General features: G+C 36.9%; 1 protein-coding gene and 1 long non-coding RNA gene across 2 annotated transcripts; one reads left to right on the top strand and one right to left on the bottom strand.

The window, feature by feature from the left end:
• Nucleotides 1–3649: 3649 nt before the first annotated feature.
• LOC117327879 (U-scoloptoxin(05)-Sm1a-like) lies at nt 3650–12744 on the bottom strand. The gene is made up of 3 exons (XM_033885107.1): nt 12572–12744; nt 10412–10564; nt 3650–6404 (listed from the first exon to the last, which is right to left on the bottom strand). Exons 1-3 carry the CDS (start codon nt 12630–12632, stop codon nt 6193–6195), a joined length of 426 nt encoding a protein of 141 aa, XP_033740998.1. The 5' UTR covers nt 12633–12744; the 3' UTR covers nt 3650–6192.
• Nucleotides 11066–12231, top strand: LOC117327887. Its single transcript, XR_004532748.1, has 3 exons — nt 11066–11443; nt 11824–11887; nt 12183–12231. It is a non-coding gene; the product is annotated as an uncharacterized LOC117327887 (long non-coding RNA).
• Nucleotides 12745–14763: the final 2019 nt, after the last annotated feature.

Genomic DNA, 14763 nt, shown 5'->3' on the forward strand with positions numbered 1-14763 from the left:
ACTTCTTTCTTTTTGTTTTATACAAAATTAAACAAAAAAGACCGGAAAATGCGGAACGACATTAAAACAATGGCGTGGTGCATAGGCGGGATCTCCCGGCTGTTCTAATAGTTTGGCGTTTCGTCGTATACATGACAAATTTTTCTTTTTAATAAAATTTCTCGTTTTCTCGATATAAATTTTTTAAATCAAGGTTAAGTAAATATATGAATTGAATAGATTTTTTAAATTTCCATTGCGGCTATGAATACCAGTAGCTAGCTACATATCCCGTGGCGCGCGGTAGCTACTGGTATTCATAGCCGCAATGAAAATTAAAAAAATCTATTCAATCCATATATAAACAAGTCAGCGGACGCCCAGACAGATAAAAGTGTCACGGATATATAAACAAGTCAGCGGACGCCCAGACAGATGACACTGTCACGGATATATAAACAAGTCAGCGGACGCCCAAACAGATAATAGTGTCACGGATATATAAACAAGTCAGCGGACGCCAAGACAGATAATAGTGTCACGGATATATAAACAAGTCAGCGGACGTCCAGACAGATAATAGTGTCACGGTATATAAACAAGTCAGCGGACGCCCAGACAGATAATAGTGTCACGGATATGTAAACAAGTCAGTGGACGTCCAGACAGGTAACACTGTCACGGATATATGAACAAGTCAGCGGACGCCCAGACAGATAATAGTGTCACGGATATATAAACAAGTCAGCGGACGCCAAGACAGATAATAGTGTCACGGATATATAAACAAGTCAGCGGACGCCCAGACAGATAATAGTGTCACGGATATATAAACAAGTCAGCGGACGTCCAGACAGATAATAGTGTCACGGTATATAAACAAGTCAGCGGACGCCCAGACAGATAATAGTGTCACGGATATGTAAACAAGTCAGTGGACGTCCAGACAGGTAACACTGTCACGGATATATGAACAAGTCAGCGGACGCCCAGACAGATAATAGTGTCACGGTATATAAACAATACAGCGGACGCCCAGACAGATAATAGTACCACGGTATATATATAAACAAGACAGTGGACGTCCAGACAGATAATACTATTACGGAAGTTAGCGAACGCACAGACAAGTTATAGGTTATCAAATATCTTTCGACATACAAACATAGATGTTCGAGAATGTTCGGTAAACTATATACGGCGTAGAAATGTTTCAAAACCATATCTGATCAGCATCTGGGCCAAAGCCAAAAATTTAAGGACGTTTCCGTGATCTTGTGCGCAACCAGAGTCAGTCCGAACACGATACGGGAACTTGGTCACGCGAGCTATCTCCTCGTTACGTAAACAATGTCACCACAGATGTGCAGGCATGCGTTCAGCCCGTGTGATTGGTTCTGTCGCCTGTGACCCATGCCCCCGGGCCTGCATCTGTGGGTGTCGGGTGACGATGTGACAGGCCGATTCTGAAATGGTAACCCAATCAGAGGCGTCCCGTCCGTAATGGGTCGGCGCGACACCAGAGGAATGACAATGCAGGTCATTATTCAACTCAGGAGCGCTGTGACATAATGGTGGCATAGAGCTGTGCACATCGACTAGATGACAGGCGGATATGTGGAAAGATCCAGTAAACTATAAAGGGGAAATACAAGTACAGTGAAGTTCTTGTTTTTTTAAATGACAGGAGTTGATATCATATTTTACGGTGTGTAACTAGAAAAAGACCCTAAATAGATTTTTCAATATCTGATGGTTTAAACTTGATACCGTCTCCGAAAAAAGTACTCATTTGAATTTCAGTATTTGTAAAAACTGCTGATGTATATGTTTATGTATATTCTCTGATCAAGGTAGGTTTACCCATGCAACCAAAAGACAGGCAGACTGTTTAAAAGAACTTAAAAACAAAATATTTACAGCGATCGAAAGACATGTGGAAGGAGCGGGTAGCCCGAGTTTCCTCTGGCCCCGACACCGTATCTGGTCCAGAGGGAACTCGGGCTAGGAGCGGGGGTCTTCAAAGCGGTTAATACGACTGACAGACGTGTTTGTTCACATCGGTTTTAAGAAAAACAAAAGTGTTGTTCATAGTTGCCTGTACAAGACAGAACTATGTACATTGTATCTTCACCCATGCTAAAGACGTAAAGACAGACAAACGTATTTGTTCGTAAAGACAGACAAAAGTGTTTGTTCGTTAAGACAGACAAGTGTATGTTCGTTAAGACAGACAAAAGTGTTTGTTCGTTAAGACAGACAGAAATGTTTGTTCCAAACAAAAGTGTTTGTTCGCAGATGTCAAAAAACAGACAAAACGGCAGACAAGACGTGCTTGTTCACAGATGTTAAAAACAAAGTCGAACTCACGTCGATGGTAAATTGCTTGCACATCTGATGCGCAAGACTGCGTCCGACTGGAGTCACCGCGTGTCCCGACAGGATCCGACAGGATACTCCATGCGTCACCATGCCCGACTGATATCAATCTGGACCCTCTACGCTTTGTATTGGATCAGTCATTTTGGAGTTTTCGCGCGTGATACTGGAGTCTCCAAACATCATAGGTGGAATGTCCAACTAGAGTCGTTGTGCGTCATACTCAAGTCTCGGATCAATGCGTCATGCTTGAATCTCCAAGTGTCGGACTTGAGTCTTAACGAGTTATACTGGAGTCTGCGCATCATACGTTAGTCTTCGAACCGTTCGTTATACGTTAGTCTTCCACCCGTTCGTCATACGTTAATCTTCGATCCGTTCGTCATACGTTAGTCTTCGATCCGTTCGTCATACGTTAGTCTTCGATCCGTTCGTCATACGTTAGTCTTCGATCCGTTCGTCATACGTTAGTCCTCGATCCGTTCGTCATACGTTAATCTTCGATCCGTTCGTCATACGTTAGTCTTCGATCCGTTCGTCATACGTTAGTCCTCGATCCGTTCGTCATACGTTAGTCTTCGATCCGTTCGTCATACGTTAGTCTTCGATCCGTTCGTCATACGTTAGTCCTCGATCCGTTCGTCATACAGGAATCTCCACTTGTAGTGTCAGACACTTGTTTTACGTGTCGTACATGAACCTCCATGCTCCGTACTGGAGTCTTCATATTGTCGAACTTCGTTTCTGTAATCTAATAAAGATGAACAACTTGACTTCGATGACTTGAGACCGCGACCTTTGAAACCTAAGAATGTGTATCCAATAGCTAGATTTGGAACTTTATCCAGTATAGCATGCATTTTGATTAAGTAACTTCAAACATAATAAACATTTCATTCACTAATCGGTAACACTTTCCGTTTATGGAAGTAAAGTGCGGACAGTTCAAGGTAAGGATCTAAGATCCAAGACATATCCTCACAAAACAACGTCCGATATAACTATAAAGTATGTAGTATAATGACAAAAAAACACTTGAAAATTGTCTTTTAGTTTGAATAATACGTGAGAAACGCGATATTTGTGCGTTGAAAATAGGAAGATAGCTATTATTTCTTTATTCACGATTGAGAGTTAAAACAAAACAATGTAACTTTTTGTTTAATCCAACATATTACACTTGTTTCTTATGTCATATTCAAAGTAAATGCATAACCTCCTAGTATTCCAAGGGAGACAACTCGGATACAGCTACATGATAACGGTACGAAGACAGGAATAACCCATTGAAAAAGATAAATTCCATTTGTTTATTGAAAATATTCTGTACAATTTGTATAAAGAATATAAAATGTTGAATGGCAATGGTTAACATTTGTCAGTTTTCTATGTGATTTCTGATTTGAAATATGTACAAAAATGATTATAAATATGTACAAAAATTTAACAATAAATCTATTATTGCAATCATAATTAATTTGTAGGACACATTTGCAATTCATTTACTGTAGGGAGATGGCTTAAAATAAGAGAGCACTCTTGCTGCCAAATCCCTGTATTTAACTGTTGTTATATATTGACCAATGTATTGTAAATATTTTTGGTAATAAAATACTGTTTTAAATAAACCAATCATATTTACATTTGTCAACTTTTAAAGAGCTACATTTGTAATTCCAAAATCTAGGTCAGTAATTCAGATTCATTAACAGCCCTTTCCATGTGATCTTGTAAAGTTATTACTAAAAGATCATTGAAAAGTTGAATTGCTGGATCAAAGTATTCATAGATAACAAGCACTAAAGCATGATTTGGACATATTAATACAACATAGCAGTAGTGGGTTTCTATGTTAGTCTACTGAAACTGACAGGCTCTGTGACTCCGGTTAGGGACCAGCAGGTGACAGTTTAGGGACATTTAATAACAGTTATATATAACTAAATACCAGGTAGTTTGATAATTGCCAAACATAGAGAATCTGATCGAATGCATACTTATGTATTTTCTGTATGTAATGGACAGGATAATTGATGACCATTACAATGTTCTATCATTTCAAAGCTTTTTCTGAGGGTTCTTTGGGGGTTGAAAATGGACCCCATTCTCAATTGAAATTATTTCATATTTAAACCAAATCCAAAAATTTGCAAACTATTAAATTACTTAATTTACAAATTTTCTTCCCAAAATTAGGCAAAATGGCACATCCCAAACCAGTGATAAAAATCTCTGCTTCATATTAGTATATGTGGCACATTTACATATTTTACAATAGGGATACTACAAAGTTCTCTTTGCTGATTATGTACAAAGTCATCATATTTACACCCTTCTTACAAACTCATGGTTATATACAGTATTATGAATTGCCTAGTTTTGTTAAAAAATGTAAATACATTAAAATTAAGGATTTATGGATTTGATTAATTCCATGGAGGGAATTTGAAGCTTTTTTGATAATCTTAATTGTGAGAAATAAAGATTTACATATTTACATGTATACAGATATTTAAAGAATGGAACTGATAAATGAAGGTGTATTCTACCCCAATGTGTTCCCTAGGAAGGCTATCTGATGTGAAGATAATACACACTTAGATGATAATGATTGTATGTGAATTTGAATCTGGAAAAGGAATGACTATGAAAAAAACAATTACATAAGTAAGACCTCTTAAACAAACTCTGTAACCAGGTTTTCATAAAGAAATGACATCTCTTGACAAGAAATAAGTTTTGATATATACATGTAGTTGGACCTAGCTAAGTTGTGGCTTGTAGACACTTAAGAATTATTATAATATCTGGCTTAACATGTTCCTGGTAAATAGAAGTGTGGAATTTTAGGAGACTACAATAAATATCATTAAATCCGATTTAAAAATATGTGACAACTTCCTGTAATACAACTGGTTCCATATTCTAAGTATACAGTACACATTATGGTTGTATTGTTGTTTGAGGGGGGGGGGGGGGGGGGGGGGGGGGGGGGGGGGGGATTCAGGGAATTGTTCGAAAGTTATTCTTAGTGGAGCATACATTTTTGTCAAAACAAAAGCACAAACTCTCTTTAAAATTGCATTTCCTGTTGGAACTATTGTAGCTTACAATCACATTCAATTCATGCAGCACATAGCATGGAAATGTAAGATGTTGCAGTTCAACACTGTTCAATCACTAATTACTAAATCAAGTTGTCACATACCAAGTTGGAAAAAAAGATGGTCCCAAATTTTCACTGAACTTATCTCCAAATCGAGTCATTACAATTTGTAACATTTTATAATAATAATAAAAAAGCTGCTGTTTAAGTAATAATCATTATGATATAACATCTGATCTGCAGCATTTCAGATTTAGTAAATGACAATGATTGTAATGTAATCCTTGAATTTCTAATATGCATGTAATATAGTCTACATATGGACAGCTATAAAAACTGATAAACCCATCATAAACCAAGACAGAGTTCTTACTCGTTATTAATACTACGATCGTATTTTGTGAGTTAAACATTTCAAACTCGCCTTAGACTTCACATCTAACACTGACATTACTCATTCAGATGTAACATGCTATGAATAAAAGAGGTTTATTTCCTCAAAATATTTGTCATAAAATATGAACACGACTTCTCTTTACGACACAATCCTGCTAAACATTGTAGATTATGTATTTATCCAAATGCCTCATATTTCCTCAATTACAGTGTATAGAAATATAGACTTTTCTAGGTTACATAAAGCACTCCTAGATTTCTGGTGTGTGACCCAGAAATTGCATAGTTAAAGGAGATCTGTCCCAAGTACAATGATGTTTCACCACAAAAAATCATAACACACCAATTTTATAGGAAAAGAAAGCCAGCACAAGGGAGGTAACAAGTGTCCATTTTGTCCACAGCGAGCTTGCCTCATTGCAGTCATCAGAAGTACATGTGTACACACAGGCTCGGTACATACGATCGTGATCAGGGTAGAAAATATCTTGACATTGGTCACCAAGGTCACGAGAGCTACAGAATCGATGAGTCCCGACTACACCTGTAAAAATAGAGTGAAAGCATGTACCATACATCTACATGATCAAAACCAGAGAAATCAAATGTATATGTGTATTAATCAAGATCAGAAGAGCTATATACAAAAAATTGTAGCATATAAGAAAAAGAAATCTGTCCTTGCAAAGGTGAATGCATGAAAAATAACAAAAAAACAAGACTTACAGGGACTGTATTGAGATACATCAATGTATGAGTAACAGTATAGATACATCAAGGTCAAAGAGTTTAAAGGGTTTAAAAGCACAAAGGTCACAGCGAATGCATTGGAGCACTAAAGATAAAATCGAAAGTCATAACTACCAAGGTCACAGCAATTGAATTAACAGTTACACACACCAAGGTCATAGCAGCTGTATTAACACACACCAAGGTCACAGAACTTTATAAACCCACACCAAGGTCACAATAACAGTATATTACTATTATAACATATCAAGGTCACAGCAGCTGTATAGCCACACCAATGTCACAGTGACTTTATACACACACGAAGGACACAGCAAAAGTAGTAACACACCAAGGTCACAGTGACTGTTTTACAACACATGAAGGTCACATCAACAGTATTAACACACAAAGGTCACAGTAACTGTATTAACACACACAAAGATCACAGTGACTGTATACACACACAAAGGTCACAGTAATTGTATTAACACACACCAAGGTCACAGTTACTGTCTGTATTATAACACATCAACAGTAGTAACACACCAAGGTCACTGTGACTGTATCATAACACACCAAGGTCACTGTGACTGTATTGTAACGCACCAAGGTCACAGTAACTGTATTAAAACACACCAAGGTCACAGTAACTGTATTGTAACACACCAAGGTCACAGTAACTGTATTGTAACACACCAAGGTCACAGTAACTGTATTGTAACACACCAAGGTCACAGTAACTGTATTATAACACACCAAGGTCACTGTGACTGTATTATAACACACCAAGGTCACTGTGACTGTATTGTAACGCACCAAGGTCACAGTAACTGTATTAAAACACACCAAGGTCACAGTAACTGTATTGTAACACACCAAGGTCACAGTAACTGTATTGTAACACACCAAGGTCACTGTGACTGTATCATAACACACCAAGGTCACTGTGACTGTATTATAACACACCAAGGCCACAGTAACTGTATTGTAACACACCAAGGCCACAGTAACTGTATTAAAACACACCAAGGCCACAGTAACTGTATTGTAACACACCAAGGCCACAGTAACTGTATTATAACACACCAAGGCCACAGTAACTGTATTATAACACACCAAGGTCACAGTAACTGTATTGTAACACACCAAGGTCACAGTAACTGTATTGTAACACACCAAGGCCACAGTAACAGTATTAAAACACACCAAGGCCACAGTAACTGTATTATAACACACCAAGGCCACAGTAACTGTATTAAAACACACCAAGGTCACAGTAACTGTATTAAAACACACCAAGGCCACAGTAACTGTATTAAAACACACCAAGGTCACAGTAACTGTATTAAAACACACCAAGGTCACAGTAACTGTATTAAAACACACCAAGGTCACAGTAACTGTATTGTAACACACCAAGGTCACAGTAACTGTATTGTAACACACCAAGGCCACAGTAACTGTATTATAACACACCAAGGCCACAGTGACTGTATCATAACACACCAAGGTCACAGTAACTGTATCGTAACACACCAAGGTCACTGTGACTGTATCATAACACACCAAGGTCACAGTAACTGTATCGTAACACACCAAGGTCACTGTGACTGTATCATAACACACCAAGGTCACAGTAACTGTATCATAACACACCAAGGTCACTGTGACTGTATCATAACACACCAAGGCCACAGTAACTGTTAACACATAGGAAGGTCACAGTAACTGTATTGAAACACACCAAGGTCACTGTGACTGTATCATAACACACCAAGGTCACAGTAACTGTATCGTAACACACCAAGGTCACTGTGACTGTATCATAACACACCAAGGTCACAGTAACTGTATCGTAACACACCAAGGTCACTGTGACTGTATCATAACACACCAAGGTCACTGTGACTGTATTGTAACGCACCAAGGTCACAGTAACTGTATTAAAACACACCAAGGTCACAGTAACTGTATTAAAACACACCAAGGCCACAGTAACTGTATTGTAACACACCAAGGCCACAGTAACTGTATTGTAACACACCAAGGTCACAGTAACTGTTAACACATAGGAAGGTCACAGTAACTGTATTAAAACACACCAAGGCCACAGTAACTGTATTGTAACACACCAAGGTCACAGTAACTGTATTGTAACACACCAAGGTCACAGTAACTGTATTAAAACACACCAAGGCCACAGTAACTGTATTGTAACACACCAAGGCCACAGTAACTGTATTGTAACACACCAAGGTCACAGTAACTGTATTGTAACACACCAAGGTCACAGTAACTGTTAACACATAGGAAGGTCACAGTAACTGTATTGAAACACACCAAGATCACAGTAACTGTATTATAACACATCAAGGTCACACCAACAGCATGAACACACCAAGATCACAGTAACTGTATTATAACACATCAAGGTCACACCAACAGCATGAACACACCAAGATCACAGTAACTGTACGTATTAACCCACACCAAGGTCACATTAATTGTCTTATAACATATCAAGGTCACACCAACAGCATGAACACACCAAGATCACAGTAACTGTATTAACCCACACCAAGGGCACATTAACAGTATTAAAACCGCCAAGGTCACAGCAACTGTATAGCCATTAAGATGTTCAAAGGCATTGGTGTTAATGAACAAGTTCATCAGGATGTTAATGAACAGTCAGTTTGATCAATCACCTCAATCATGCCAATCCTTCAATACTGTTTTATAAAAAAAGAACAAATATCTACTTTTGTTGTCAAAATACTACAAGGTTTAATTTGGATCATATGTACCAAAGGAATACGTAAATTAACTTTTTTTTTTTTATATTTAAGCATTTCGTACATGATGCTAGCACAGAAATTGGGGGGGGGGGGGGGGGGGGGGGGGCACTAATTTGTTATGATAAAGAAGAACTGAAAAAGATTGTTGATCATACACCAAACTACTCCCATCCTTTCCTATACCGTATAGCGGAAAATTTTAGCGGGGCTTTAATTTGGCGGGTCTGTATATAGATCGCCAAAATTTAACCCGTCAAATTTTAACACCGCCAATTAAAAAGATGCGAAAATTTCAATTTCGCCAGTAGGTTCCGTTCTGACCACCATTTACCTTTGATAACTACTCCCGAGAGTAACGACTGCTGCGTTACGTAGGTTGTTGCCTGGCAACTGTCGGCTAAAATGTCGATAGGTAAGAATAGCTAGTGATCAACTACTCACGATACATGTATAGCAATACAAGTATGACATATATCGCATCATAATTATTTTTTGTGTGACAACAAAGCCATACCATTCAATGAACTGATGTTAACACTTTACCTGTAGACTCATTGTTAAACTTACCTGTATGTATACACATCATACAATAGATGACCACTGCAATATCATACTGTTGATTATATTCTCTTTGTCTGTTGCTTGTACCCATACTCATATACACACTAATTTGACAAATCTACATGTATGTGTTCATCTGATTTTCTTTTGGAAATAGTTTCCGGTTTCGAGACAGAGGATCAATAATACACAACACACTTAATCAACATGGATAGGATGTATGGACATAACATAATTATCTATATATACCGGTAGGTAATATATATGCTCAACGCCAAATTAAAACCTTAGATTTAAGGGAAATCGCTAAATTTTAACCTGCCAAAATTTAACTTTCAGTTTTCATGACCAAATCGCCAAATTGTATGACCGCTAAAATTTCCCGCTATACGGTATTATTATTAATAGTGATATTTGCAAAAACAATGACTTGCCCAACAAGTTAAGGTTGCATACATACCTCCCCAGAGTCCAGTGATTTTGATGCAGAAGCGAGAGTTCCATACAGTACAGTACTGTGAGGACAGAGGGTTGATGCTGAAATCATGGTCGAAATTCTCCTGGCAGTTGTGATCTAATGTAGAGTTACACTGGAAGCAGTTCAGACCCTCAGCTGAAAATTATGTGGATTGCAAAACTTTTAAAGACTTTCAATATAAATCTTTTTGTGCTCTGATCAGACATCTGTCCTTCATATTCACATACATAGTTGTACTGTATACATGCTAAATTAGCTATTCAAAAGTATATCTACAAGGTAGAAACTTTTTTTAAATATTTGATTTTCATCTTCAAATACAGTTGTGTATTGATGAAGTATCTGTAATTTATAGAAATGGAATGAATATTTGATTTCCAATACTAAAGTAACTATTCACGCCGCTGTAATACTATATCTCATGCCCCCAATCTATATGTACAATAAATGTATCCTTATGATTCTGACTTACACATTACTATTCACCTATCAACTCTTAGATAGCCAGAACACAGGTACTTGGGGTAAGAAATTACATTTGTATATATATACTATATAGCCTCGTATTACTATATTAAATTGAGCTCTATTTAATATAGTAATACGAGGCTATAATATAGTATATATGTAACAAGGTGAATTGTACATACTTTGTATTTACTATATATGTTATTGGTTTCCTAATGCTTAGTATAGTAGCCGTGGATCACATGATAATCACGTGATCTCGAATATTTTGTATACGCTATATTAGTGTCATTTTTACGAGTTAGTTTTATTAACATTTCTAATATAATTCAGATCATCATTGATATGTACTAAAATTAAGGAAAATGTAAAACATTAATTTCCGGAACCTTCCGATCTATTTTTGACCAATCGGTTTGGAGCGGTCAGTTTAAATACAAGGCCTTTGTTACTGGTCAGTACAATATCAGACAGCTGACAATCAACAGGTGGATCAAGTTTTCAAGTTTCTCCAGTAATCTATTCCGGATCAAAATATATATAATTGTGAGTAATACATCTATTTATGATTCAGTATAAGTATTTGCAAAATAGTTAGTAGATATAGAGACCATTAGATCGTTTTGTAAATTCGTTTTAGCTATACATGTATTTGTGTTGATTTCTATTTATATGTGGTGAATTATATTTATAGATATAAAGCTCATTGCAAGTGTCTATGAGTATATTAATTACCTGTATATGATAACACACGTGATGGTGTAATGGATAACACCGAAGCTTTATAATTGAATCCAAGTCTCGTATTTATGAGATCGAATCCTGGAGACTAGTAAATTTTATTTATGTTGTATTTTATAATATCGAAATGTACATTTACTCACATGTTAGTGTGTGATTGAACACTTGTATATTTGTTATCACAGGTTGTTGAAATCAATTCACAACAAGAAAATGTAACGGTGAACTCCCATCTTTACCTTACTTAGGGTGAGTTATACTGTTGTATTAGATTACGTTAAATACTTTTGTCGTATTATAACATACTGTCACTCACAGGGTATTTTATGACAGGTATATAAGTTCATATGTAATCTGAACGTACATGAAATGAATGAGTATATGTAAGTGTATGAATAACTTGATTAATGTAATTTAGTGAATGCAATTACATTATTATCAAAATGTTATCATTTACCATTCTTTTATTATTTTTATCATGAATAATTGATTTGTCAAATATATTGTCTGCGAGGAACTGAATGTTTTTCTAATATGTTTGCAGACAAATGCCAGAAAACACGTGATGGACAATAAATAACATGGAATGAAAACATCTTGTGTATGTGATTTTTACATGTGACATATATATACAAATGTATTAAAAGTACCTGTGAGCCAGAACGCAGAAAGACTGACAGACTCAATTGGACTTACTTTATAGCAAAGACTATCGGTCCAGTGACAGATAATCATATATTACATATATATTTACATACATTTTTTTATCTGGCAATACCGATCCATATACCCTCGCTATATGGCAAAAAATAACCCGTATAAAATAATAAAATAACCTGGCTGTGGTGCACTTATCGTGATATTATATACCATACGATTATATCGTCGACAACTCGCACCACACCTTGTCTACAGGTGCGCGCGTCACCTTACCTGATTCAAATACTGACAACAGTACGACAACAGTCGCACACAAGAGGTACAAGTTCGGCATTTCCTTAGCTCGGGACTTCGTCACTCTGGCCAATGTTTTCGTATACAGTTATATCAGTTTGAAAAATGGCTTCACTTCCTGTATTATTCACACCTGAGAAATCGATCGTAGCGTCACCTGCATTGTGTACATTGTTGGTAGCATACCTGTCGTGTGATTCATTATTGAAGGGGGACAACTCTGGAGATTTACCTATTACGGCGTACATTGCTCTAAATATGGATAACTAAAATAAAGGACAATATGTTAGAAGTATATATGGAGGAAACCAACGGTTCTTAAAATGAAAATCTTTTATGTCCCGAAAACTTAATTTGTGTTGATAAGACAATTAGAAAATCTAACCATATATCCCTGGAAGTTAAAGCATACCATTCTTATTTAGATATATTGACTGAAATAAAACAATGTACTTTTGGAAGATATTTGGACATGAATCAGTATAAATTTTGTAGTTTCCAACTTCAGAATTTTCCCTCTCAACAACTTTCAAAATGGCACTGCTTTACCATGAACCCCTACGAACAATACAATGTCCAGTTAGTGTAGATGCCCGGTGTAGGGGCTGTACATGTACATCTACTAGATCTATATATCTGTCAGAAGAAGTCTGGTGTAAGTGCCAGAGTATGTTTATTATCTTGACATCTTTTCTAAATAAACGCTAGCCATTCCATACCCACACGTTATACAATAAATTAGACATTTCCAATAACTACGGTCTCAAAATCAAGTGGATTCTCTGTGATATTACTTGCCTGGTGGTACCTCATTTAACTTTGATTCCAAGCTTCTCTATGGTCATATAAATCCATATTTGGTTCTGTTACATTGATTCTTAATCATAGCAAATATGGAATGGCATTGACAACAGACTCGATGACCTTCACATTTATTTAGTAATGAGCAACATAAGTTCATGTTATAGATATACACACATCAGATCCACCAGTTCTACACTCTTGGAGACAACAGACATCACATTCAAAAGATGTTGTGATGTCCAAACACTTCTGTAATAAAAAATACTGAACCTTCCTATGAAGAATCTTTCATGAATTGCTAACAATGGTCCAGTTGTTTTATATATATTTTTAGCCCACCATCATCAGATGGTGGGCTAATTCAAATCGCCCTGCGTCCGTGGTCCGTGGTCCGTCCGTCCGTCCGTAAACAATTCTTGTTATCGCTAATCCTCAGAAAGTGCTGAAGGGATCTTTCTCAAATTTCATATGTAGGTTCCCCTTGGTGCCTAGTTATGCATATTGCATTTTGAGACCGATCGGAAAACAACATGGCCGACAGGCAGCCATCTTGGATTTTGACAATTGAAGTTTGTTATCGCTATTTCTCAGAAAGTACTTAAGGGATCTTTCTCAAATTTCATATGCAGGTTCCTCTTGGTGGCTAGTTATGCATATTGCATTTTGAGACCGATCGGAAAACAACATGGCCGACAGGCAGCCATCTTGGATTTTGACAATTGAAGTTTGTTATCGCTATTTCTCAGAAAGTGCTGAAGGGATCTTTCTCAAATTTTATATTGATGTTCCCCTCGGTGCCTAGTTATGCATATTGCATTTTGAGACTAATCAGAAAACAACATGGCCGACAGGCAGCCATCTTGGATTTTGACAGTTGAAGTTTGTTATCGCTGTTTCTCAGAAAGTACTGAAGGGATCTTTCTCAAATTTCATATGTAAGTACCTCTTTGTGCCTAGTTATGCATATTGCATTTTGAGACCGATCGGAAAACAAGATGGCCGACAGGCAGCCATCTTGGATTTTGACAATTGAAGTTTGTTATCGCTATTTCTCAGAAAGTAATGAAGGGATCTTTCTCAAATTTTATATGCATGTTCCCCTTGGTGCCTAGTTATGCATATTGCATTTTGAGACTAATCAGAAAACAACATGGCCGACAGGCAGCCATCTTGGATTTTGACAGTTGAAGTTTGTTATCGCTGTTTCTCAGAAAGTACTGAAGGGATCTTTCTCAAATTTCATATGTAAGTACCTCTTTGTGCCTAGTTATGCATATTGCATTTTGAGACCAATCGGAAAACAACATGGCCGACAGGCAGCCATCTTGGATTTTGACAATTGAAGTTTGTTATCGCTATTTCTCAGA

Source organism: Pecten maximus, chromosome 1 (assembly GCF_902652985.1).
Source record: "Pecten maximus chromosome 1, xPecMax1.1, whole genome shotgun sequence".
NCBI classification, from domain to species: Eukaryota; Metazoa; Mollusca; class Bivalvia; order Pectinida; family Pectinidae; genus Pecten; species Pecten maximus.

Excerpts from the sequence above, each read along its gene's own strand:
- LOC117327879 (XM_033885107.1), bottom strand. The coding sequence starts at position 12,632 with ATGCCGAACTTGTACCTCTTGTGTGCGACTGTTGTCGTACTGTTGTCA. Across the intron at positions 10,565-12,571 it reads GTTGTCAGTATTTGAATCAG|CTGAGGGTCTGAACTGCTTC; the intron begins GTAAGGTGACGC and ends CATAATTTTCAG. Across the intron at positions 6,405-10,411 it reads AATCACTGGACTCTGGGGAG|GTGTAGTCGGGACTCATCGA; the intron begins GTATGTATGCAA and ends CTATTTTTACAG.